At 44.3% G+C, this 26,036-nt stretch overlaps 1 protein-coding gene across 1 annotated transcript in view; it reads right to left on the bottom strand.

The window, feature by feature from the left end:
* Window positions 1-26,036, bottom strand: part of LOC124037999 (cytosolic phospholipase A2-like) — a 51,210-nt gene that overhangs the window by 9,914 nt on the left and 15,260 nt on the right. The window contains exons 2-14 of the mRNA XM_046353340.1: window positions 18,165-18,289; window positions 17,163-17,244; window positions 16,720-16,868; window positions 16,469-16,585; window positions 16,000-16,037; window positions 14,660-14,804; window positions 13,640-13,776; window positions 13,224-13,446; window positions 12,990-13,104; window positions 6,744-6,881; window positions 6,489-6,578; window positions 5,652-5,717; window positions 1,324-1,569 (exon numbers count right to left, since the gene is read on the bottom strand). Coding sequence (XP_046209296.1) covers window positions 1,324-1,569; window positions 5,652-5,717; window positions 6,489-6,578; window positions 6,744-6,881; window positions 12,990-13,104; window positions 13,224-13,446; window positions 13,640-13,776; window positions 14,660-14,804; window positions 16,000-16,037; window positions 16,469-16,585; window positions 16,720-16,868; window positions 17,163-17,244; window positions 18,165-18,197 — 1,579 coding nt within the window. The 5' untranslated portion in view covers window positions 18,198-18,289. The remainder of the gene's footprint in view (window positions 1-1,323; window positions 1,570-5,651; window positions 5,718-6,488; window positions 6,579-6,743; window positions 6,882-12,989; window positions 13,105-13,223; window positions 13,447-13,639; window positions 13,777-14,659; window positions 14,805-15,999; window positions 16,038-16,468; window positions 16,586-16,719; window positions 16,869-17,162; window positions 17,245-18,164; window positions 18,290-26,036) is intronic.

Below are 26,036 nucleotides of genomic sequence, written 5' to 3'. Positions count from 1 at the left end.
TGGAGAAACGGATGGATATTAGGATATTGAAATCGGGACATTATCAAGGGCCAATCTAATGTGACAGGCAGGAGTTGCACGTGCCGTTGGGAAGATGAATTGTAAATGATATCTGAAGAAGACGAGCTAGAATGATAAGTGATGATAAATGTACTGTGGCGAAATCCTGCACGGAGCCTTCACCGTGCGCTGCCACTTTAAGAGCGCATGAGCAGTAAGGAAGGAGGAAATAAAGAGAGCTCGTTCACCTCTTTGGGGAGGGGCTCTTGGGTGGCGCGACAGTTTGATTGTGTGTGCTGTGCTGCAGAAGTTTTGTTTGTTTTCAGCGCGTGTAGTTTATAAAGTATTTGCCTCAATCATCAGTGTGACCGCTCTAGGTCGTGGTTGTTTTCGTTTGGGACAGCGCCCATTATGGATCGCATGGATTAGTAGCAACCTTGTTGCAAATCTTTAACATACAAACCATCGGACGGTCAGACAGTACACCTGCACGCCTGAAGACACAGCTAAGAGCTCTCTTGTTCTCTTTCCTCTATCTTTCCTGTGCTTTACCCTGAGGTGAGGCAGTTAAGGGAGGGCTATAGGTGATAAGGGTGGAGAGCTTTGGATTAGGCATCATGGGGGTTGAGGTCAGGTCACCTTAAGGGAGGAGGAACAGTTTATTACCCCATCACTTTGTCTTCCTGTCGAACCATAACAGATGTCAGGGTTGGAGAGCATCTAAATTGGAGTATATATACTTGTGTTGGTGGAAACATGTTTTGTCTGATGCAGCTGTATTGATCCTCTGGGAAGAATAAACTTTGTTAAGCTTCCATAGTGTCTGTTGAGTTTTTTGCTCTGAGAATTAGAACCGCACAACACTATGACAAAATATGCAGAATTGCAGGAAATAGGCTTTAAATCTGCAAAATTGTCTCCACCAACAAGAGGGGTGTGAACAGGTTTTGTTATGAACAGTGCTTGTGCCCATAGAAATAGATGTGGCACGTGCACGGAATGTTCCCCGAGTGAAAAAGTTTGGGAACCTATGCTGCAGTGGAGAGGGTCAAAAGCTTCAAGTTCCTCGGCGTGCATCAGAGGATCTGACTTTTTATTACTACTTGTTATTTTTTTGCTTTTGGCATTTGATTCTTGATGGATTGATCATGTAATGCATTGTTGAGGAGAGTTAGCAAGTAAGCATTTCACTGTACTGTGCACCTGACAAATAAACATTGATTTGATTTGCTTTAACTAGAATCTAACAACGGTCATAGACCTGTCATATATCTGGAATGTGTTACATCTAGAACTCCTAGATCTGCAGATTTGACATCTGACCTGTGACAGCGTCAACCTCATCCTCGAAGGAAGCGCAGGAGTTCTGGTGCATAAAGTCTCCGAAGGTAGAGAAGGGCATGTTGGTGTTGAGGTTGAGGCCTAGCATGAAGTTATGAACCTTCCCCGCCCGCCCCTCTCGCGTGTTGAGCAAGGAGTCGCCACTGAAGAGGGAGGTGATCATTCGCTGGACCCAGCTGTTCTGGGCGGTTCCGTACTCATCTTCCGCCCCTGGGTTCTCCTTGCCTCCTGGGGAGGGAGAGATGAAGGAAAAAGAAGGGAGGCAAGGGAGAGAGAAGGGGACAATGTTGATAAAGAGAGGCCACATGGGATGTACAGTAGGATTACAGAATGCATTTGGTGGCTAGAGGTGCTTGATAGGGTTTGATCTTAAATGCACAGTTCCTCGAGGGTCACAGTTTAATTGATCAATCGTTTCGTCTACAAGCCCAGGTATAAAAACATTACATACAGTGCATTCGGAAAGTATCAGACCCCTTGACTTTTTCCAGATTTTGTTACATATCACATTTACAAAAGTATTCAGACCCTTTACTCATTACTTTGTTGAAGCACAGCCTCTTGGGTATGACACTACAAGCTTGGCACACCTGGATTTGGGGAGTTTCTCCCATTCTTTTCTGCAGATCCTCTCAAGCTCTGTCAGGTTGGATGGGGAGCGTCGTTGCATAGCTATTCTCAGGTCTCTCCAGAGATGTTCGACCCAGTTCAAGTCTGGCTAGGCCACTCAAGGATAATCAGAAACTTGTCTCGAAGCAACTTCTGCGTTGTCTTGGCTGTGTGCTTAGGATCGTTGTTCTGTTGGAAGGTGAATCTTCTCCCAAGTCTCAGGTCCTGAGCGCTCTGGAGCAGATTTTCATCAAGGATCTCTCTGTACTTTACTCAGTTAAACTTTCCCTCGATCCTGACTAAAAAACCCAGTCCCTTGCGCTGAAGAATATTCCCACAGCATGATGCTGCCACCACCATGCTTCACTGTAGGGATGGTGCCATGTTTTCCCCAGCCGTGATGCTTGGTATTCAGGCCAAAGGGTTCAATCTTTGTTTCATAAGACCAGAGAATCTTGTTTCTCATGGTCAGAGTCCTTTAGATGCCTTTTGGCAAACTGTCATGTGCCTTTTACTGAAGAGTGGCTTCGGTCTGGCCATTCTACCACAAAGGCCTGATTAGTTAAGTGAGTTAATAGCACCGGAGGGGAGTTAATGGCATGTTGTTTGTAACACATTTTTTCACTTATTTGGTACATCATGTTGCTGCTGTCGTCTCTTATGACCAAAAATAACTTCTGTACATCAGAACAGCGATTATTCACCTCGAACTGGACAAAGATTTTTATTTTAACGAGTCCAACGTGAAGGATATACTGCTTTCTCGGGAATGGGCCCAAATCCCTGCCATTGTCGGAAAAAAAGACAGAGAAAAAGGGGGCGGCGGTCAGGCTTCATTCTGAGAATTCGTAGGCGCGTGACTAAACTTCCACTACCATCCGCTCTATTGACCATTGTGCAATCATTGGAAAACTAAATGGATGATATATGGTCAAGACTATCCTACCAACGGGACATTAACAACGGTAATATCTTGGTCGTTTGATAAGGAAATGTACTTTAGAATGGATCTTTCACAAGTACCACCCGGTGGTTATTGGTCAAGGTTACTAGAATAGATACTTTAGAGTTATCTATCATGGTGAAAGGAGATTGTTCTTCTCGCTCTTCTTCGGTCGAGTTTCCTAGACTATTTTACATATACAGTTGCAGACTGTGAATGTGTAGTCTTTAGTTTTGTAGATTTCTTAACCATTCATGACTTCAGGTTCACACCATCCGCCTGCTTGGTCTCTATTTAAATTGCCAACCATTTCAACATGTAGCTACAGCTCCAAGCTCTCTGGTCTATAGAGTAGCAGCCATTTCAAAGTGGGGACTCCCGTCCCTGCATTTTCTTGACTAAATGTAAATTTTGTCACAAGTGCTATTTAAGCACTCGTGGAAACAGGGGCGTTACATTCTTTTGTCGTAATGTGTGCTCACGTGGGTGTGAGCATTCTGCAGCAATATATGCCATACCATCTGGTTTGCGCTTAGTGGGACTATCATTTGTTTTTCAACAGGACAATTATCCAAAACACACCTCCAGGCTGTGCAAGGGCTATTTGACCAAGAAGGAGAGTGACAGTGATGCAACAGATGACCTGGCCTCCACAATCACCCAACCTGATTTAGGATGAGCTGGACCGCAGAGTAAAGGAAAAGAAGCCAACAAGTGCTCAGCATATGTGGGAACTCCTTCAAGACTGTCCGATGATCATTCCAGGTGAGCTGGTAAATAACAAGGGTGTGCAAAGCTGTCATCAAGGCAAAGGGTGGCTACTTTGAAGAATTTTAAATATAAAATATATTTTGATTTGTTTAACCATTTTGTTTGGTTACTACATGATTCCATATGTGGTATTTCATAGTTTGTCTTCACTATTGTTTTACAATGTAGAAAATATTGAAAATAAAGAAAAAGCCTTGAATGAGTAGGTGTGTCCAAACCTTTGACTGTGTTAGGTTGTAATTATCAGAGTAAGAATTCAACGGACACTATGAAAGCTTAAACCAAGTTTATTCTTCCCAAAGAATCGAACAGCTGAACCGACAAAAACATGTTTCCAATAGCGGTGGCATATGTATCCCACTTTGGGTGGAGTCTCCTCCTTCTCGCTAAACATTGTATCTTTATTGCTAGGCAGGAAACTAAGTGATACGGGCAATAATGTTTTCCTTCTCCCTTAACGTGACCCGACCGTGGCCCCCTTCATCACTAATACATGACTCTCTTCCCTTATCAATGCCTGCCACGTATGATCGTTCTCCCAACACTCACTACATTCTAAGCTTAATTGCACCCACCATATACCTTCCTCCTACAGTTGACCATTAAATCCACTTCAATGACTGTAGATGAAGGGGAGGAGACAGATTAAATAAGGATTTTTAAGCCATGAGGCAATTGAGACATGGATTGGGTATGTTTACCATTGAGAGGGTGAATGGGCAATACAAAATATTCAAGTGCCTTTGAATGGGGTATGGTAGTAGGTGCCAGGCGCACCGGTTTGTGTCAAGAACTGCAATGCTACTGGGTTTTTCACACTCAACAGTTTCTCATGTGTATCAAGAATATGCCAAGGACATCCAGCCAAATTGACACAACTGTGGGAAGCATTGGGCCAGCATCCCTGTGGAATGCTTTTGACATCTTGCTTTGATGAATTGAGGCTGTTCTGAGGGCACAGAGGGGGAGGGGTGCAACTCGATATTAGGAAGGTGTCCTTAATGTTTTTAACACTCAGTGTATGTAAGTTGTTTGTCATGAAAGATGGTCTCTAGTTCTATCGATCTTTGAGTGATTAGGGAAAAAAATTAAAGTGTTACTTTCGTCTCAGTTCTTCCCTACATGCACGACTAGGGTTGGGCGATACTATCATAGCATCGTCTATCGACGATAATTGACTGCCGTCGCTGATGGTGACAACATTGTGATGTGACAGATAATGGTTTAGCCTATTTTAACTATATAGCCAACTATACAGAACGAGAGGAATATAGAAAGAGAGGAATGCAAGAGAGGACTATAGGCCAGACAGAGCAGAGAATTCCACCAAAGCAGCACAATGTCCAGTCAGAAAATAGCCTATTGTTTCTCTCTCTGTCGGATGCATGGGCATTAGGCAATAGCCTAAACCTAATTTTGTTTTATAATGGACACTCATTTAACTATCTAGTGTCAAGCCGTTTAAAGTAATGTAGGCTATATTCCCTTCGATAGTCTATGAATATGACTGAAGGCTACACATACATGTCTTTCTCCAAATCAAACAATAAATGGAACAGAGGTCCATCTCCAAAGGATATTTGAATAGCCTAAAAACGTCAGGTACTCGAGCATGTCGTGATATTCAAAAATAACAAGAATGAAAGTCTATAGCCTCAGCCTAGGCATATGCTATTCTCAATCACAGCTTTATGAGAGATAGAACAAACAATATGATTTATTTCCTATTATTTTATGAGGCAAATAAAGCAATTATTATCCAGTTCTGAAGATGGTAGACTGCTTCTATCCAGCCCATGATGTAGCCCATTGACCTAGCTCACTATGTTGAGAGAGCCTGTTCCTCATCAGACAGTCACTGCAGCATCAAGGCTGTGACTTCCCCTGGACAGTTTGAATGTGTTAAAATAATGTAGACCACACAATTATTCAGGTTTCTGTGTATTTCGCATGAATCATTATGCATCATGGATATCGCAGTTCTCACCTTTCCAAGGCCTCTCGTCATTATCTAGTCTGTCCTCCCCCACAATGTGTTGAGGCTTTAACTGTTCTGCAGGAAAAGACAAGGACATCTTCTTTAAATCACACTTTCACTCAATATCCAAGTCTTCACTCCATCTCAAACAGAGGTTATCATAGCATGACATGTATCGCTTACATTAGGCTGTCCAATTAACTTTCAATTGTTTAGGCCCTACCTTTTTATAAACTCATTTGCGACAATGGCTTACATAGCAAACACAAAACAATTGGCATTTACTGGAATGGGTGTAGGTGTACCTGCTTGCAGATGCAGTGAGTGCAACATGTGCAACGCACGCGAAAAAGGTCAAATCAAACACAATAGCCCATAAAACAAACCTAAAAAGCAGTTCTAAATAATGACAGGAAGCTGAACATTATCTTTGTTTGGACCAAAAGGGAATCACACTCACATCTGTGAGCTGGCATCACATTCACCTGTGTTCACAAAGAGTCAGGTATGTAATCAAAATAAAACAGACTACAATGGGAGGTGCAGTTGGCTTGTGTTGTGCAGAGCAGATCCATCACATTGGATTGGGACTATGGGCTAACACAACACATAGGAACTAAGCCTTTGGGCTAAGCGCAGTCATTGTCTTCAGGTCTATATGCTGCAATGTATGAGATTCACTGTGAGTAGGTACAAGACAAGTGTGTGTGTGCTGTACTAACTGTAGAGGAGACCATGATGTGGTACTTTATCTGTACAGGGTGCATGACTTCATTTGAGTCAGAGATCAGACCAGAGGTCAGGGTTAGGATTGGGGTTATAAGACAAGTGTGTGTGGTTTCTTACCGAGCTCTTCCTCCATGGTGCTCCCCCCGACAGTGTCTTTGACACCCAGCACTCTGTTGAAGAGGATGGAGAAGGCACTCCCCCAAACCCCTGGAGAGCGATAAACCCACTAGATCAACATCATGTGATGACTTATGAGTATCATGTTTGATGATAGCTTATCATGTGAAGAATCTCTTTAGGAAGTCCTATGCAGAAGTGCCAGCAATATTCTGTTGTTTGTGTATGTGTGTGTCTATGTGTGGGGTTTCTTACCCATAAGGAAATGTAGTGGGTTCTCTTCATACTGCTTCACAGTGATTCCCATGAAGAACTTGCTTCCAAAAAGATCAGGGGTCATGAATGTTCCGTACTTTGCCATTCCAATCTCATACGGGCTGAACTCCACCCAGTCTGTCAAAAGAAATGGTTAAATAAAATAACAACATCCATTGATAAAAACCAATCCGTGTATGTAACTAACTAACTCTTTAATTTAGGGGAGCACACTGTAAGTGCAATGTAATTGGGAAAATGTGTATATCCTGCAGTAAATATGTGTATGTTATGGAAAAAGGGTAGCCCAGGTTTACAGTAACGGTGCAAGCCAGAAGCAACTGTCATTATGACCTCCATTACTGGAACCAGGTGACAGGGGGTATATGCCCTACCTGACTCTAGTGACACAACAACACCCACACATATAATTGTAAGGCACAACACAACACACTGTTCACACATGATAAGTCTGACAAGAGTTCCTCAGAATGACAATACACTATCACCTTTCAGCCTATCATTGGTCCTGGATTAAGGAGTATAATCTTACTACCGTATTGTAAGTTATGTGGTGTTATTTTTTGCCTTTCTCTGGAGTAGTTGTGACAGCGTTACCTTGTCACATCAGAGATAAAAGGTGGGGGATTTACAGTAAAACAAAAAAGTAAATAACTGACGATTTAATATTCTATTCCAGCTAATCTGTAAAATACACTGGAACACCAACATTCATTTGCATGAATATTATTACAAATATGTTGGTCACAGTACCAATGACTCAGCATACAGTAATGGACTCAGTCACCCTAACACGGGATTGGTTTCCCCTATGGACTGTTTTGAGGTCCGTTTTACATGTCGTGCCATTACGAGTCAAGTTCAAATTTGAGAAAGATCCTAGATCAGGACTAGGGGCGTACCACTACCACTGACACCTACATAACATTGCCCTTCCACATTGTACTACACCTACATAACATTACCCTTCCACATTGTACTACACCTACATAACATTGCACTACACCTACATGACATTGCCCTTCCACATTGTACTACACCTACATAACATTACCCTTCCACATTGTACTACTATTATATATACTAACTATTACACTCAACGGAACAACTTGATTAGTGTAGTGTCAACAACGCAGCCACTGCCAGCTAGCCTACAAAGTCAACAACGCAGCCACTGCCAGCTAGCCTACTTCAGCAGTACTGTATCATTTTAATCATTTTAGTCAATAAGATTCTTGCTACGTAAGCTTAACTTTCTGAACATTTGAGACGTGTAGTCCACTTGTCATTCCAATCTCCTTGCATTAGCGTAGCCTCTTCTGTAGCCTGTCAACTATGTGTCTGTCTATCCCTGTTCTCTCCTCTCTGCACAGACCATACAAACGCTCCACACCGCGTGGCCGCTGCCACCCTAATCTGGTGGTCCCAGCGCGCACGACCCACGTGGAGTTCCAGGTCTCCGGTAGCCTCTGGAACTGCCGATCTGCAGCCAACAAGGCAGAGTTCATCTCAGCCTATGCCTCCCTCCAGTCCCTCGACTTCTTGGCACTGACAGAAACATGGATCACCACAGATAACACTGCTACTCCTACTGCTCTCTCTTCGTCCGCCCACATGTTCTCGCACACCCCGAGAGCTTCTGGTCAGCGGGGTGGTGGCATCGGGATCCTTATCTCTCCCAAGTGGTCATTCTCTCTTTCTCCCCTTACCCATCTGTCTATCGCCTCCTTTGAATTTCATGCTGTCACAGTTACCAGCCCTTTCAAGCTTAACATCCTTATCATTTATCGCCCTCCAGGTCCCCTCGGAGAGTTCATCAATGAGCTTGATGCCTTGATAAGCTCCTTTCCTGAGGACGGCTCACCTCTCACAGTTCTGGGCGACTTTAACCTCCCCACGTCTACCTTTGACTCATTCCTCTCTGCCTCCTTCTTTCCACTCCTCTCCTCTTTTGACCTCACCCTCTCACCTTCCCCCTACTCACAAGGCAGGCAATACGCTCGACCTCATCTTTACTAGATGCTGTTTTTCCACTAACCTCATTGCAACTCCCCTCCAAGTCTCCGACCACTACCTTGTATCCTTTTCCCTCTCGCTCTCATCCAACACTTCCCACACTGCCCCTACTCGGATGGTATCGCGCCGTCCCAACCTTCGCTCTCTCTCCCCCGCTACTCTCTCCTCTTCCATCCTATCATCTCTTCCCTCTGCTCAAACCTTCTCCAACCTATCTCCTGATTCTGCCTCCTCAACCCTCCTCTCCTCCCTTTCTGCATCCTTTGACTCTCTATGTCCCCTATCTTCCAGGCCGGCTCGGTCCTCCCCTCCCGCTCCGTGGCTTGACGACTCATTGCGAGCTCACAGAACAGGGCTCCGGGCAGCCGAGCGGAAATGGAGGAAAACTCGCCTCCCTGCGGACCTGGCATCCTTTCACTCCCTCCTCTCTACATTTTCCTCCTCTGTCTCTGCTGCTAAAGCCACTTTCTACCACTCTAAATTCCAAGCATCTGCCTCTAACCCTAGGAAGCTCTTTGCCACCTTCTCCTCCCTCCTGAATCCTCCTCCCCCTCCCCCCTCCTCCCTCTCTGCAGATGACTTCGTCAACCATTTTGAAAAGAAGGTCGACGACATCCGATCCTCGTTTGCTAAGTCAAACGACACCGCTGGTTCTGCTCACAGTGCCCTACCCTGTGCTCTGACCTCTTTCTCCCCTCTCTCTCCAGATGAAATCTCGCGTCTTGTGACGGCCGGCCGCCCAACAACCTGCCCGCTTGACCCTATCCCCTCCTCTCTTCTCCAGACCATTTCCGGAGACCTTCTCCCTTACCTCACCTCGCTCATCAACTTATCCCTGACCGCTGGCTACGTCCCTTCCGTCTTCAAGAGAGCGAGAGTTGCACCCCTTCTGAAAAAACCTACACTCGATCCCTCCGATGTCAACAACTACAGACCAGTATCCCTTCTTTCTTTTCTCTCCAAAACTCTTGAACGTGCCGTCCTTGGTCAGCTCTCCCGCTATCTCTCTCAGAATGACCTTCTTGATCCAAATCAGTCAGGTTTCAAGACTAGTCATTCAACTGAGACTGCTCTTCTCTGTATCACGGAGGCGCTCCGCACCGCTAAAGTTAACTCTCTCTCCTCTGCTCTCATCCTTCTAGACCTATCGACTGCCTTCGATACTGTGAACCATCAGATCCTCCTCTCCACCCTCTCCGAGTTGGGCATCTCCGGCGTGGCCCACGCTTGGATTGCATCCTACCTGACAGGTCGCTCCTACCAGGTGGCGTGGCGAGAATCTGTCTCCTCACCATGCGCTCTCACCACTGGTGTCCCCCAGGGCTCTGTTCTAGGCCCTCTCCTATTCTCGCTATACACCAAGTCACTTGGCTCTGTCATAACCTCACATGGTCTCTCCTATCATTGCTATGCAGACGACACACAATTAATCTTCTCCTTTCCCCCTTCTGATGACCAGGTGGCGAATCGCATCTCTGCATGTCTGGCAGACATATCAGTGTGGATGACGGATCACCACCTCAAGCTGAACTTCGGCAAGACGGAGCTGCTCTTCCTCCCGGGGAAGGACTGCCCGTTCCATGATCTCGCCATCACGGTTGACAACTCCATTGTGTCCTCCTCCCAGAGCGCTAAGAACCTTGGCGTGATCCTGGACAACACCCTGTCGTTCTCAACTAACATCAAGGCGGTGGCCCGTTCCTGTAGGTTCATGCTCTACAACATCCGCAGAGTACGACCCTGCCTCACACAGGAAGCGGCGCAGGTCCTAATCCAGGCACTTGTCATCTCCCGTCTGGATTACTGCAACTCGCTGTTGGCTGGGCTCCCTGCCTGTGCCATTAAACCCCTACAACTCATCCAGAACGCCGCAGCCCGTCTAGTGTTCAACCTTCCCAAGTTCTCTCACGTCACCCCGCTCCTCCGCTCTCTCCACTGGCTTCCAGTTGAAGCTCGCATCCGCTACAAGACCATGGTGCTTGCCTACGGAGCTGTGAGGGGAACGGCACCTCAGTACCTCCAGGCTCTGATCAGGCCCTACACCCAAATAAGGGCACTGCGTTCATCCACCTCTGGCCTGCTCGCCTCCCTACCACTGAGGAAGTACAGTTCCCGCTCAGCCCAGTCAAAACTGTTCGCTGCTCTGGCTCCCCAATGGTGGAACAAACTCCCTCACGACGCCAGGACAGCGGAGTCAATCACCACCTTCCGGAGACACCTGAAACCCCACCTCTTTAAGGAATACCTAGGATAGGATAAAGTAATCCTTCTCACCCCCTCCCCCTTAAAATATGTAGATGCACTATTGTAAAGTGGCTGTTCCACTGGATGTCATAAGGTGAATGCACCAATTTGTAAGTCGCTCTGGATAAGAGCGTCTGCTAAATGACTTAAATGTAAATGTATGTACTACACCTACATAACATTACCCTTCCACATTGTACTACACCTACATAACATTGCCCTTCCACATTGTACTACACCTACATAACATTACCCTTCCACATTGTGCTACACCTACATAACATTACCCTTCCACATTGTACTACACCTACATAACATTACCCTTCCACATTGTACTACACCTACATAACATTACCCTTCTACATTGTACTACACCTACATAACATTTCCCTTCCACATTGTACTACACCTACATAACATTGCCCTTCCACATTGTACTACACCTACATAACATTGCCCTTCCACATTGTACTACTTACTACACCTACTAGTGATGGGGGGGGATCTATATAGTTACATATCAGGATTTTATTTTTGACGATATGTCATTTTGACAATATCACTATTATTTTTGAGCTAGTTGGCTGTACCTGCCCCTATTTGCTTCATAGCTTGTTCTCCATCTCCTTTTTAAATAGGCAGTCAATTTGTTTTCAGCACATTTATTTCCCATGACTAATCAAAACACGTTTTCTCACGGCTCTCTCTTTTCCCTCTGCAGCAGACATATGGGGAGCCATATGTTTGGAACATCGAATCGCTAATAAAATCACAGTATCGAATTGCAATACATGTAGAATTGTGAGAATCGGTATCTTGATAATATCGTGAGTTCCCTGGCAATTCCCAACACTAACACTTACACATTGTTGATGTTCCTTCTCACACTACAGCACTATAACGACAAGAATGCCTGGGGTCAATATGTTGATAGCTTCATTCATTGTATTGGAATAACATTGTTTGCGTAATCCTTGGTTCGTCAGTTCCTCCTTACCTTCAGTAACAGAGACTGTTTCAGATCTGCAAATTGTTCAGACCCGTGTCACTATTCATTTGTTTAAAATTAATGGGACAAACTTCACCAGCGCTGGCCATATGCACAGTGGCTATCTGCAGTACATTCATGGATGACTCTCTCAAAGCAACATTTGAATATTAGCCAACCATGACACATCAGTGTGTGTGAAAGGAGAGCTCCAAGCAAATGTAGAGAATGGAAATTTGCATGCGGGAGAGATTATCTGACCATCTCTGATTACTCATAATGCAAAAGGAATACACATATTCATTGTACTAGAGATCCAATGAGACACACACACACACACACACACACACACACACACACACACACACACACACACACACACACACACACACACACACACACACACACACACACACACACACACACACACACACACACACTTCAGAACTTGAATCGTCCATTCCAACTACATGCCCAATACTGTGGACACACTCACACTACGTGCATGACACAGGCGGCTGGTGGTATGTTAATTGGGGAGGACGGGCTCATTGTAATTGCTAGAACAGAATAATTGGAATGGTATCAAATACATCAAAGAGTTTGAGTTTGATACTTTTCCATTCACTCCATCCCAGCCATTGTTATGAGCAGTCTTCCTCTCACCAGCCTCCTGTGGTACATGAACGCCTACTGAAATGATACACTTCATTGAAAAACTGAGAACGGAGGAGAGCCTCAGAGCCACACTGACCTTGTGATCTACAGTAATACACAGAGACCCACACACACACACACAAACAAATGTTAACACACCATTATGAATGTAAATCAGTGAGGTAAAGGCAATAACAGGGGCTCATCACTCTCTCCTCCCCCCTTACGCAGGTCTACTCAAACTGACAACAGTGATTGTTGCGTAACCATTGTGTGAACAAACACAGACCACCCACACAGACACACACACGCTCACTGACCTGCGAACATGAGCTCGGACACGTCTGGTTTGACGTGCAGACAGGTGAACAGAGGGAGAGGACACTGGCCCTCGTTCACCTTCTCCTGCAACTCACTCAGCTTGGTGTCCATCCTCTGAAAACAGAGAAAGATTGGGTTATAGTCAGTTTAGTTTCATCCTCTTGAAGACAGAGAGAAGACGGGTGAAATAATGCAGTAACAACAAAAACAGGTGTGTGCGGTTCTCCTCTCACAGCAGGGATCAGTGTCTCTCCGATGAGCATGCCGAAGATGTCAGTGAAGGTGACGGGCTGTCCGTTGGCCTTCTTGCTCCACAGAGACTGGATGTAGTTGGTGATGTGCTGGGGCAATAGCAGTCTCAGAGGGTTACTGCTCACTCTTTTCATCAGCTCCGCGTTGATCTCCTTAGGACCCTTAGAGGGGAACTCTGGGTGAGAGAACAGGGTCGACATGTACCTGCGGGAGGGACGGAGATAAGGAGGGAGGGAGAGGGAAAGAGATAGTGAGGGAGGAAGGGAGGCATGAGAACACACAGGTAGAGTACATACAGTCCTCCATCTAAAAACGTGGGTAGATACTGTAGGAGAAAAGAGGAGTGGGAGGGAGGGAGGGAGAGAGCATGGTATAAACAGATGAATAGTTGACTGACCAGGTGGATCCAGAGAGGCCAGCAATGTAGGTGGCACAGTCCAGGACCCCAGACTCATACAGGCCCTTCATAACCCCAGAGAAGCCCACCATGGCCCTGAAGCCTCCCCCTGAACCCACTATTGCGATCACCGGCACCTGCACAGACAGACCATGACAGGAAGAGATTGGAAAGGATTCGGATGCCTGACTCCTTGAGATTCATAGCAGCTCAACTGTTAGTAAGCCCTACTTCCTGATGTTACGTTCGTCAGTCAGTCAGTCTACAGTAGATGACTGTTGTTGCCTCACTCTACTTGCTGATGTTCCTGGGTCTCTTTCCGCCTCTGCACCGACTTCTCTGAACTAGAACCACAGTCATTTTCAAAATATTATAACCCACTCTGACACAAAAACTGCACTTCGCCGAGTTGTGAAATGTTCTAGTATTTACTAGCCTCAATGGGAATGCGGCGTGGCAGCTCAGAAGTTCTGCAACAACACTTTTATGTGGTGGATTATTATCTCATTATGGCTGGTAGTTTCCGGATCATCCGAGAACACAGGCAGGCAGTGAGAGGTGTCGGATAGAGGCTACAACCAGGAGGACAGGGCCAAATGTCAGCTGCCTCTGAACCAGCCTTCAGAGCATTCGGTGTGAGAGGACGTTAGGGCCTATAAAATGATCATGTTTGAATACTAAGAGACCTGTGGATGTGGTGTACGTGTTCTTGCATGTAAAAAGTGGTGCCGTTGGCTAATATTGTCTAATATTGTCTCGTCTATGAACTTGACCACTATGCTCAGTAATGCTGCAGAGTAAGCCCCCTTCTATGGCAATAAATGTGTTATTTAGCTAATGTCTATTTTATTGCCCGTTCATTTTGAAATCGTTACCCTGCAATGCATCCTAATATACATGAGGTTTCACATGTAAAACACTGCATTTGACTGCAAGTCAAAAACTGATTTAAAAAAGAACACTGTGGTTGGCAGTAGGCCGCTTTGCAAGCGTGGGCCCACAGTACTCAGGTATGCACACCTCCTGAGGGGTGCTGGGGAGGAAGCGGGGCTTTTCCATGTCCAGCAGCTTCTTGATGCCCAGCATCACCCTCTCTCTGCGGGCCCGTCTGAATAGTTTCTCCTTGTCACACAGGGTCAGGCTGAACCGCAGATCCAGGTTTGCACTGCATGGGGACAGAGACAAGATAAGGTTATAACCCTGCATATGGCCATCATAAGCAAGACAAAATGTTTATCAAATAAATAGGTCCCACTTTATTTGGATAGTCCGGATTTTCATACTACGAATAAACTATTTGTTGATAAGCAACTGCTTGCTAAGGTTACGGTTAGGTTAAGAATACCCCTAACCATAACTAGGGTTAGAGTTTGTAGATAGTTGAAATGTTACTGATAGTATATGTAGAGCATCTACAGACTATCCAAATAAAGTGTCACCAATAAATATTTGTCATATTGGACCAATGTAATAATTTACTATCAATTTCGATTGTTAGAGTGCTCAGTTGACTGTGTCCCACTAGCAAAAGCCTGTTTGTGGGGTCAGGGAGTTTAGGATGTGTGTTGTTGAGTGAAATAAAGTAAGATTAGTTTAGAAGACCTACAATAATAAGCATAAACGAAAGCAGACAAAACACATTCACACTCATGTCATTACATTTCGACAACTGCTTTAAAAACATCACGTTTCCCCCATATGGAGACAGACAGACATCTCTGTATTCTTTATAGTCAGCCATGATGATTGATTTTATGTTCTGTAGGTTAGGCAGCCATGACTGAAGTTAACTTAGGCTCCAGATGTGATTAGATCTGGCTCCAAGTTGGTCTGGTCTGAGATAGACCTCCAGAGACAAACACACCCAAGACCTCCGACCTCCCACCTCCGCATTACTGAGACTACAATCATGCCAAGCATGTCCTCCCCTTCACCTAAAATAACAGTCTGGTTAGAGCACTGGGCCGGCAACCGAAAGGTCGCTGGTTTGAATACCCATGCAGACAAGGTGAAAAATCTGTCTATGGGCCCTTGATCAAGGCATTTAACCCCGATTTGTTCCAGGGGCGAGGCACTACTATCGCTGACCCTGTAAAACAACACATTCCAGTGTATATGAAAATAAAATATATTTTTTTTCAACAGTCCAGTACATCTTAGCCACGTGTTTACTGAAAACAGTTACAGTTGTTAAAAAAGGAATAGAAAGAAATATGGTGGCTCCCATTGCCCTGAACAAAGTGGTGCTTTGTTTAAGCTGACCACAGTAAGAGTAGCTGCTGCTTCTGCAAATGCTAAATGGGGTTCAAAATAAATAAACAGACAGATGAGGAGGGGAGTGTTAATGGAAGAACACGTACCAGACCTCCAGGGCCATCTCTAAGTACACATTAGTTGCCTGTCAAAAACAACACAAAAGACTCCGTGGTTATTGTAGAAGAGAAAACATTGATTCATCTGTCAACAGCTTGGGATAAAACAGAACAAAAAAACAGCAAAACACCCTGGGATACAGTACAACATTCACAAGGAGAGGGGATGAGAAACACTGTAGGAGGATGAGAGTCATTTGAGGAGAGAGATGCAGATGGGTAAGCTACAGTAAAGGAAGAGGAAGAGTGGATGAAGAGGGATAGATGGAGGGTGAGAGAAGAGAAAGGAGAGGGATATTCAGTAAGAGGTAGGAGGAGAAGAGAGGAAAACCTCACTGCCATAGATGAGTCAACATCTCTCAACAGACAATTATATTTGTGTGAGCTAATGTCGTTCAGGCACAAGCTTTCCTTCAGAATACTCTACAGACAGACAGTGAAAGTACAGAGGTCTTACTTTGCCGATGAGGAAAGGCACCGTCTCTGTGTGGCCAGTTTTCAACATCTTGGAGATGTTGTACGATGCAGACCCAAGCTTCTCGTCCATCACGTAATTGGCGTCCATTAATGTTATCTGATTGAGTACAGCACCAACCAACAAGCTTAAGGCTTCAGCTTCCACATCTTGACCTGACTGAGAGTTCAGTTGATTTGACTTAAATTAAACTGTGCTGATCTGAGTTGAACTGACACGGTTCCATCGCTCACCTCTAGAACATTGTCCTGGTTTGGGTCCAGTATGAAGTCAAAGGTCTCATTCCATTCTGGGTGGATGTCGTTGTCTATGTGCCTCGTTCGTTTCCTGCTCTCAGGGGTGGTGGGAATGAACAGCTCCACATAGGGGTCAGGAGTGTCCACTGCAGACACAAACACACAAATGCATGTGTTACATACAGTACACACATTTACATACAAGCTAACATAGAATATATTGTTATTACATAGTTATAAGAGCAAGTTAATATGAAGTATTTGAATATTCTGCCAGGTCTTGAGTATTTGGAATAATTACATTTCACGACACAATATCAATTATTTTCTTTTACATATATAAATGACAACTCCCTGTGAAATGTTTTTATGTTGGAGAATTTGTGATTGTTAACATGTGAACTAGGAGCATGTGGAATAACGGGTGTTGTCAGACTCACACAGGTCACCCAGTGCTCCCTTAGTGACATTCTTAGCTCGCACCACCGTCACTCTGAACTTGTGAGAGAACTGCTGCTCCACCTGCAGACAAACATCAACGGAAACATAGCCTGTGAGCAAGGACACACTCACCAGACATGCCCAGATCTATCACACTTGAACTCCAACAACTGCCTAGAACTACTTAGGGACCGATATTAACTGTGCTTTTTGTCTAAACCTAGGCTTAGATACAACCATGTGATACAAGAGGTGTCAAGGTGAGGTGTGAGTCCTATCCCTTTTCTTTAAGATTATCAGAGCTCCCTTACCCCAACTAAGGGGCAGCCGCTGGTCTTTTTTGTTACCTTGCTATTGTTTTGCAGTTATTTGTAAACATAAGGCATGATGACGTCATTTTGTCTTATCACCATTCCTCTTGTAGAGAATCTGTAGATCTGCTAGTCTTCACTACAGTGTAACAGTGATGAGTGAGGAGTGAACAGCAGGCACAGACTTTCACTGGGAAATAGACTGCCATGGTGGGGCTACAGAAAAGTGGCATATCTCCTAGTCAAGCCAGTTGGGCGCCTTCTTCATATAAAAATGGTTTTTATTTGTGTTCTCTTTATTGAAATAGAAAGGTCACAAATGAGAAGAGCAGACAGCTAGGTAGAGTAATACATATATGAAGGTGGAAGCAGGGTTTGAACCCATGCCCCACAAGGGACACTGTGTGGTCTTGAGTCAGCAGCACTACCACTAGACCAGACTCCATCACCAGCAGGGTGTCTTCTTTATCCTACCATGATATATAGTATGCCTAGAGCTTCAATGACGAGAAACATGCAGTGCTGCTCACTAATGTGCTGATAGAGTGAGACAGAAAACAGATAAGAGGTTTTCAACTGAAGTTATACTGCTGTTTATTTCCTCAACAGGGTCTGAGCTTACACACAAGCCAATGCAGTGGGTTCCCCCTGCCATAGACTTTGAATGCAAGTGGACATGTGTGTACTTACAATAATGTACTGGTAGGAGTCAATGGAAGACATTGTTGGCTGGTTGGTGTTTCCCTCTTGTCCAGTCTCCAGTGTCCTTGAACTCAGGAAGATCCTCCAGTGATACCGGGTACCATCTACAGACTCTGGGGACACACAGAGCATCATAATGTAAGGCAGGGGTACTCAACTACTATTTGAGAAGGTCCAGTGACACATATTTACTACGTGGCAAAGTCCCAGATGGATATCGTCCTTTATTGGTGCAGTGGTACATTAAATACATTAAATGAGACTAAGAATTTGAAGTAATTAGAACTTATTTCAAATGTAAACATGTGCAACATCCAATTTCTTTTGGAAAGTCCAGACTGCTGTTATGATAATCACACACTGTGTTGTCCCGTCCTTGCAGCTTAACATTCAGTTGATTAAGGTGTGGTGTAATGTCTGTCAAAAATGCAACTGTTTCCATCTTCTCCTCATCTTCCAAAAACTCTGAAAATTGAGTTGCCTTGTCACTCTTTTGCTCTGATTAGAAAGCTTTGATTTCCTACTAAACGGCCCAAAAGCATTCCAAAACCCTGCCTTTGCTGAGTCCTCTGACATTGGTGTGCAGTAGTAAGTCACCAAAACTGGTATTGGCCTTTGTCAGAATGCCTCGTAGCAGGCGGTGTTGTTGCTCAGTTTCATTATTGTTGTCATGACCTCAGAATACTATTGTCCCAGACTGGCACACAGGACAGATTGACGGATTGTGCAGTGATATGATGTCAGGTCAGGGTTGTCCTCTTTCAAACGTGCAACCAGTCCCCTCCCTCTTCAAATCATGGCTGGAGCTCCATCTGTGGTGATGGAGACCACTGACTTCAGATCTATCCCCATTTTTGTCAGCATCTCGTTGATGGCCTCAGGTACAGTACCAGTCAAAGGTTTGGACACTCATTCCTACTCATTCCAGGGATTTTCTTTATTTTGAACTACATTGTAGAATAATAGTGAATACATCAAAACTATGAAATAACACATACGGAATCATGTAGTAGCCAAAAAAGTGTTTAAAAAAAAAAATCGGAATATATTTTATATTTCAGATTTTTCAATTAGCCATCCTTTGCCTTGATGACAGCTTTGCACACTTAACATTCTCTCATCCAGCTTAATGAGGTAGTCGGCTGGAATGCAATTCAATTAAGAGATGTGCCTTTGAGCCAATCAGTTGTGTTATGACAAGGTATTACATTTACATTTAAGTCATTTAGCAGACGCTCTTATCCAGAGCGACTTACAAATATGGGTGGTGTACAGAAGAGAGCACTATTTGGTAAAAGACCAAGTCCATACTATGGCAAGAACAGCTCAAATAAGCAAAGAGAAACGACATCCTATTCTCATACATTTTTGTAAAGAAAAAAAAAAGTCAGTTAAGAACAAATTCTTATTTACAATGACGGCCTACACCGGCCAAACCTGGGCCAATTGTGCACCGCCCTATGGGACTCCCAATCACAGCCGGTTGTGGGGCCTCACGATGCGCCTCTAGCACTGAGATGCAATGCCTTAGACCGCTGCGCTACTCGGGAGCTGGTCAGGTTTACTACAACGGTGATGATGCAAATACTAAAATAATGCCTTGAAATAACTGTGTAACTGGTTAGCAAACTACTGTAGTGAATGTAGGACCAGGGAGAGAGGAAGTGTGCTAAAGCCACAGGACTGAGATAGGCCTCTGTGTGTGTGTGTGTGTGTGTGTGTGTGTGTGTGTGTGTGTGTGTGTGTGTGTGTGTGTGTGTGTGTGTGTGTGTGTGTGTGTGTGTGTGTGTGTGTGTGTGTGTGTGTGTGTGTGTGTGTGTGTGTGTGTGTGTGTGTGTGTGTGTGTGTGTGTGTGTGTGTGAGAGAGAGAGAGAGAGGCCTATGTGACGCAACAAAGTAAAAGATGCTACCACAGTTTAATAATGTTGTGTGTGTTACCTCGCGTGTGTGTGTGTTACCTCGTGTGTGTGTGTGTGTGTGTTACCTTGCGTGTGTGTGTGTGTTAACTCGTGTGTGTGTGTTAACTCGCGTGTGTGTGTCTCACAAGCCCAGTGTGGCTAAAAGGCTTTCCTCAGTTCTCACTTGTTCAATAAAGCGTAGCATTTCTGTGAGCAGTTCATGCACGTATTGTGGGTGTGTGTGTTCGCAGTGCTGGTCACGTAGTTTGAATGGATGGTCCAAGCTTTGAATGAGCTCGTTCGGTCTGCGACGTGGTGACCTGCATATGCACCATATTTCTGAATGATCCACAAAGCAATAAGAGCTGAGTAGATTGGACAGGAACACAGACACAGCAGGGCTTGACGCTCTGCCACTACTGAGTGGTCGTCTGGTTCTTTAGCTGCCAGGGACATTAAAGAAAGTGCCAATGTGCTTAATAACTACTGGCATCATTATTGGAATGGAATAACAATAATGGTTGATCACATTTAAATGAGAATATCATGACTGCATTTTTATGTTCCTAAGCACAAAGCCATGGTCAGAGAATGTAGATTATATTTCTCTCTATTTTAACATCATATTCCAGACTCCTTTCACAGACATACCAGTAACTAACATGCAGTAATATGCCATGCTGGAACACTTGTGTTATTATGTTAAGGTATCACTCTGCTCATAGAGTGTGGCGGGACACAATAGCATTTAACTAACCCAAATGCCCTGACTTTGATCCAAATGAAAGTCAATGACAAAATTGCAGATAAAAATAATAACATTTTACATGGCCAGTAGGGCAGAGAATTACCAGGGACATCAAGTTACGATATTATCACGATACTTTACTGCCGATACGATATGTATTGCGATTCTCACGATTCTATATTTATTGTGATTCGATGTTCCAAACCTATTGCTCACCATATGTCTGCTACAGAGGGAAAAGAGAGAGTTTTGATCAGTCATGGAAATAAGAGCTGAAAACAAATTGCTTCCCTATGTAAAAAGAAGATGGACAACAAGCTAGGAAGGAAAAGTGCTGGAGTTTTGGTGGAGGTACAGCTAACTAGCTCTGAAATAATATTTAGATATTGTCAAAAAAATTATAAATCTTGATATGTAACCGTATCGAGCTTCAACTTTCAAATAATTTCTGAGGAGTTTTCTGGACCTCACTAAAACCATGGTTACGGCCCTGAACTTAACATGCAGTCCACAGAGCTTCTGTCTTCTAGCACTCATTGCTAGGTTAGCCATGTCCCACTGGGCACACCACGTAATTTCAAAGTGGACATTTTGTTTATATTTGGACGAGACGTTGATCAACGAGATTATTCACCCACTGAAAAAGTGGGCTAGCCTTGAGCTAGGCCCATCTGCCGGCTAGCCGAAGAGGTATACCCGCTAATTCGTGGGCTACAATACCTCTTTTGCCAATTGGCCTGGACCCTTTATTGCCGACACGGAGCCCTGCCAATCCATTATGACTGGTCTGCTGACGTAATCGTCGAATGTGGTTTCAACAGGCTTTTCCGTTACGCTGTCGCTGAAGACCAATCTTCTAGCCCCGGCTCGCTAGCTCACTGAACGCTGTGCCTCCCGCTCACCTAGCATAATAGCGACGACCGGACGACACCCTGACTCACCTATTGCTGCTCATTGGACCCGATGTTCACTCGGCTCCACATGCCTCTCTCTAATATCAATATGCCTTGTCTACTGCTGTTTCGGTTAGTTATTATTGTTTTATTTCACTGTAGAGCCCCTAGTCCAGGTCAACATGCCTTAGATAGCTCTTTTGTCACACACCCCACACATGGGGAGACCTCACCTGGCTTAGCTGGTGTCTCCAGAGAGGCAAGCTCTCTCATCGTCACTCAATGACTAGGTTTACCCCCAGTGTACTCACATCCTACCATACCCTTGTCTGTACATTATTCCTTGAAACTATTCTACCACGCCCAGAATTCTGCTCCTTTTATTCTCTGTTCCCAACACACTAGTCGACCAGTTCTTATAGCCTTTAGCCGTACCCTTATTCTACTATTTCTACGGTGATGTAGAGGTTAACCCAGGTCCTGGAGCACCTGTTCCCCAGGCGCTCTCATTTATTGTTATTGACTACTGTAGCCGTAAAAGCCTTGGCTTCATGCATATTAACATCAGAAGCCTCCTCCCTAATTGTGTTTTATTCACTGCTTTAGCACAATCCGCAAACCCTGATGTCCTAGCCATGTCTGAATCCTGGCTTAGGAAGGCCACCAAAAATTCTGAAATTTCCATCCCAAACTACAACATCTTCCATCAAGATAGAACTGCCAGGGGGGTGGAGTTGCAATCTACTGCAGAGATAGTTTGACAGAACTCTGAAGGCTATCCAGGTCTGTGCCCAAACAGCTTGATCTTCTACTCTTAAAAATCCACCTTTCCAGAAATAAGTCTCTCATGGTTGCCGCTTGTTATAGACCCCCCTCAGCCCCTAGCTGTGCCCTGGACACCATATGTGAATTGATGGCTCACCATCTATCTTCAGAGTTCGTACTGTTCGGTGACCTAACCTGGGATATGCTTAGCATTGCAGATATTAGCAGAACAGATATAGTCCTTGGTTCACTCCAGACTTGACTGCCCTTGGCCAGCACAAAAACATCCTGTGGCGTACTGCATTAGCATCAAATAGCCCCCGCGATTTGCAACTTTTCAGGGAAGTCAGGAACCAATATACAGTTAGGAAAGCTAAGGCTAGCTTTTTCAAGCAGAAATGTGCATCCTGTAGCACTAATTCCAAAAGGTTTTGGAACACCGTAAAGTCCATGGAGAATAAGAGCATCTCATCCCAGCTTCCCACTGCACTGAGGCTAGGAAACACTGTCACCACCGATAAAATTTACGATAATTGAGAATTTCAATAAGCATTTTCTACGGCAGGCCATGCTTTCCACCTGGCTACCCCGGCCAACAGCCCTGCACCCCGCAGCAACTTGCCCCCCCCCCCCCAAATCCAAAATTATATATCTAGAATCAGCTTCCTATTTCGCAACAAAACCTCCTTCACTCATGCTGCCAAACATACCCTCGTAAAACTGGCTATCCTACCGATCCTTGACTTCGGCAATGTCATTTACAAAATTGTCTCCAACACTCTACTCAGCAAATTAGATGTAGTCTATCACAGTGCCATCCATTTTGTCACCAAAGCCCCATATACTACCCACCACTGCGACCTGTATGCTCTCGTTGGCTGGCCCTCGCTACTTATTTGTTGCCAAACCCACTGGCTCCAGGTCATCTATAAGTCTTTGTTAGGTAAAGCCCCACCTTATCTCAGCTCACTGGTCACCATAGCAACACCCACAGGTAGCACTCGCTCCAGCAGGTATATTTCACTGGTCATCCCCAAAGCCAACACTTGCTTTGGTCGCCTTTTCTTCCAGTTCTCTGCTGCCAATGACTGGAACGAATTGCAAATATCTCCCTCACTAACTTTAAGCATCAGCTGTCAGAGCAGCCTACCGATCACTGTACTTGTACACAGCCCATCTGTGAATAGCACACCCAAATACCTCATCCCCATATTGATATTTATTTTTTGCTCTTTTGCACCCCAGTATCTCCACTTGCACATCATCATCTGCACATCTATCACTCCAGTGTTAATGCTAAATTGTAATTATTTCACCACTATGGCCTATGTATTGCCTTTACCTCCCTTATCTTACTACATTTGCACACACTGTACATAGATGTTTCTATTGTGTTATTGACCATATGTTTGTTTATCCCATGTGTTGTTTTTGTCGCATTGTTTGCTTATGCTGGCCAGGTCACAGTTGTAAATGAGAACTTGTTCTCAACTGGCCTACCTGGTTAAATAAAAATTAAATAAAGAAATTTTTAAAATTGGTTACAGTGATGACATATTCCTGTGGTTGAAAGTTCACCGTCAAAACAACAGTCTACATGGATTACTTTTTCAAATCCAATGTATTTTCCACGTAGATTCCTTGTCACAATACGTTGACAAATGCTCGATGACTTCCTCAATGATGTAATTTCTTTCTATTCTGTCCAATTCTTCCACCGCTTTTGGAACGAGTGGAAAAGGAATTCTGAGTGGCGAAGTCAGAGAATAGTCAGAGACTGCATCCGGCCTAAATCAATCTTAACTGGTTCACAGTTCAGTTCTGCATTGATCTCGTCTCCTCTGAGGATCAAACCCATCTGGCATGCAACAGTTCTGCTTGTATATGGTCACAAAGATCCAGAATTTGTACTATTATTATGTTTTGCTCGGTTGTGGTTTGGAATTTTCTCACGCAATCAATCTGCCACCTGGGCTGCAGAAGCCTTGTTCAGTGTTGACCAGCTGAGGGCACTGTGGCAAGCTCTATTACTTGCTCGAAGACATCACTGTAATATCTGTGTCAACTTTACGTGTGCCATTCAGTGGGAGCTCAACATGACTCTTCATCAGAATCGGACGGCCTTGTAATTGACCCTAAAATAATGTCATTTGCTTTTTTTCTTCATTTTCTTCAGTTATTTCATCGACCATTTTTGTTTAGCATGCAATCCCACAGTGCCCCATTATGTTACACTACCAGCATCTTTTATTGCGCACTGGACAATTTTTACTGTCATCATGGCTGCGTTTACAACGTGAGCAATTTCCCTATTTTGACTCTTTGCTTGAACTGTTTGCCCTGGCCGCCTGTATAATTTTTAGAATGTTTGTAACGCTGTGGTTTGCGTCTCACCTCGTCAACTTCATTATGGGCTCCGGCGCACATGTCTGTGTGTTGCTTCTTTATTTGCTCTGACTGGCATGCAATTTCAATCGCCTTCTCCAGTGTCAGGCTCCAGTTGTAGCTTTTGTGAAATATCACTGTCCATAATGCCAATCACAATCCTGTCCCTTATTTGTTAGTCCTTTGTAATGCCAAACTCGCAGTGTTCAGGTAGCTCATATAGATTCCTCACAAACTATGAAACAGCCTCTCCCCCTTTTTTAATCCGCTTAAGGCCCGCATGGACTGTGTGATTTTAAAATGTCCACGTTGTTGGCAAATTCTAAAGTTGGAAACAATCTTTGGACGTCTTGGCCAGGGGCAGATTGGACCATTTATGGTGGGTGGGCTGGTAAAAATTAACACCCACAAAAACATCTTGTTTATATAAAGTACCAGTCAAAGGTTTGGACACGCCTACTCATTGAAGTTTAATTATTTAAAAAAAACTATTTTCTACATTATAGAATAATAGTGAATACATCAAACATATGAAATACCATATATGGAATCATGTAGTAACCAAAAAAAAGTGTTAAACAAATAAAAATAGATTTTATACTTGAGATTCTTCAAAGCAGCCACCCTTTGCACACTCTTTTCATTCTCTCAACCAGCTTCACCTGGAATGCTTTTCCAACAGTCTTGAAGAAGTTCCCACATATGCTGAGCACTTGTTGGCTGCTTTTCTTTTGTTCTGCAGTCCAACTCATCCAAAATCATCACAACCGGGTTGTGGTCAGGTGATTGTGGTGGCCAGGTCATCTGATGCAGCACTCCATCACTCTCCTTCTTGGTCAAATAGCCCTTGCACAGCCTAGAGGCGTGTTTTGAGTCATTGTCCTATTGAAAAACAAATGATTGTCCTACTAAGCGCAAACCTGATGGAATGGCGTATCGCTGCAGAATGCTGAGGTAGCCATGCTGGTTAAGTGTACATTGAATTCTAATATAAATTACCCATAGTGTCACCAGCAAAGCACCTACACCATAACACCTCCTCCTCTATGATTCACGGTGGGAGCCACACATGCGGAGATCATCCGTTCACCTACTCAGCGTCTCACAAAGACACAGTGGTTGGAACAAAAAATCTCATATTTGGACTCATCAGATCAAAAGGACAGATTTC

The sequence above is a fragment of the Oncorhynchus gorbuscha genome, linkage group LG06, assembly GCF_021184085.1.
Source record: "Oncorhynchus gorbuscha isolate QuinsamMale2020 ecotype Even-year linkage group LG06, OgorEven_v1.0, whole genome shotgun sequence".
Lineage (NCBI taxonomy): Eukaryota > Metazoa > Chordata > Actinopteri > Salmoniformes > Salmonidae > Oncorhynchus > Oncorhynchus gorbuscha.
This window is presented reverse-complemented; position numbering and strand designations above follow the sequence as displayed.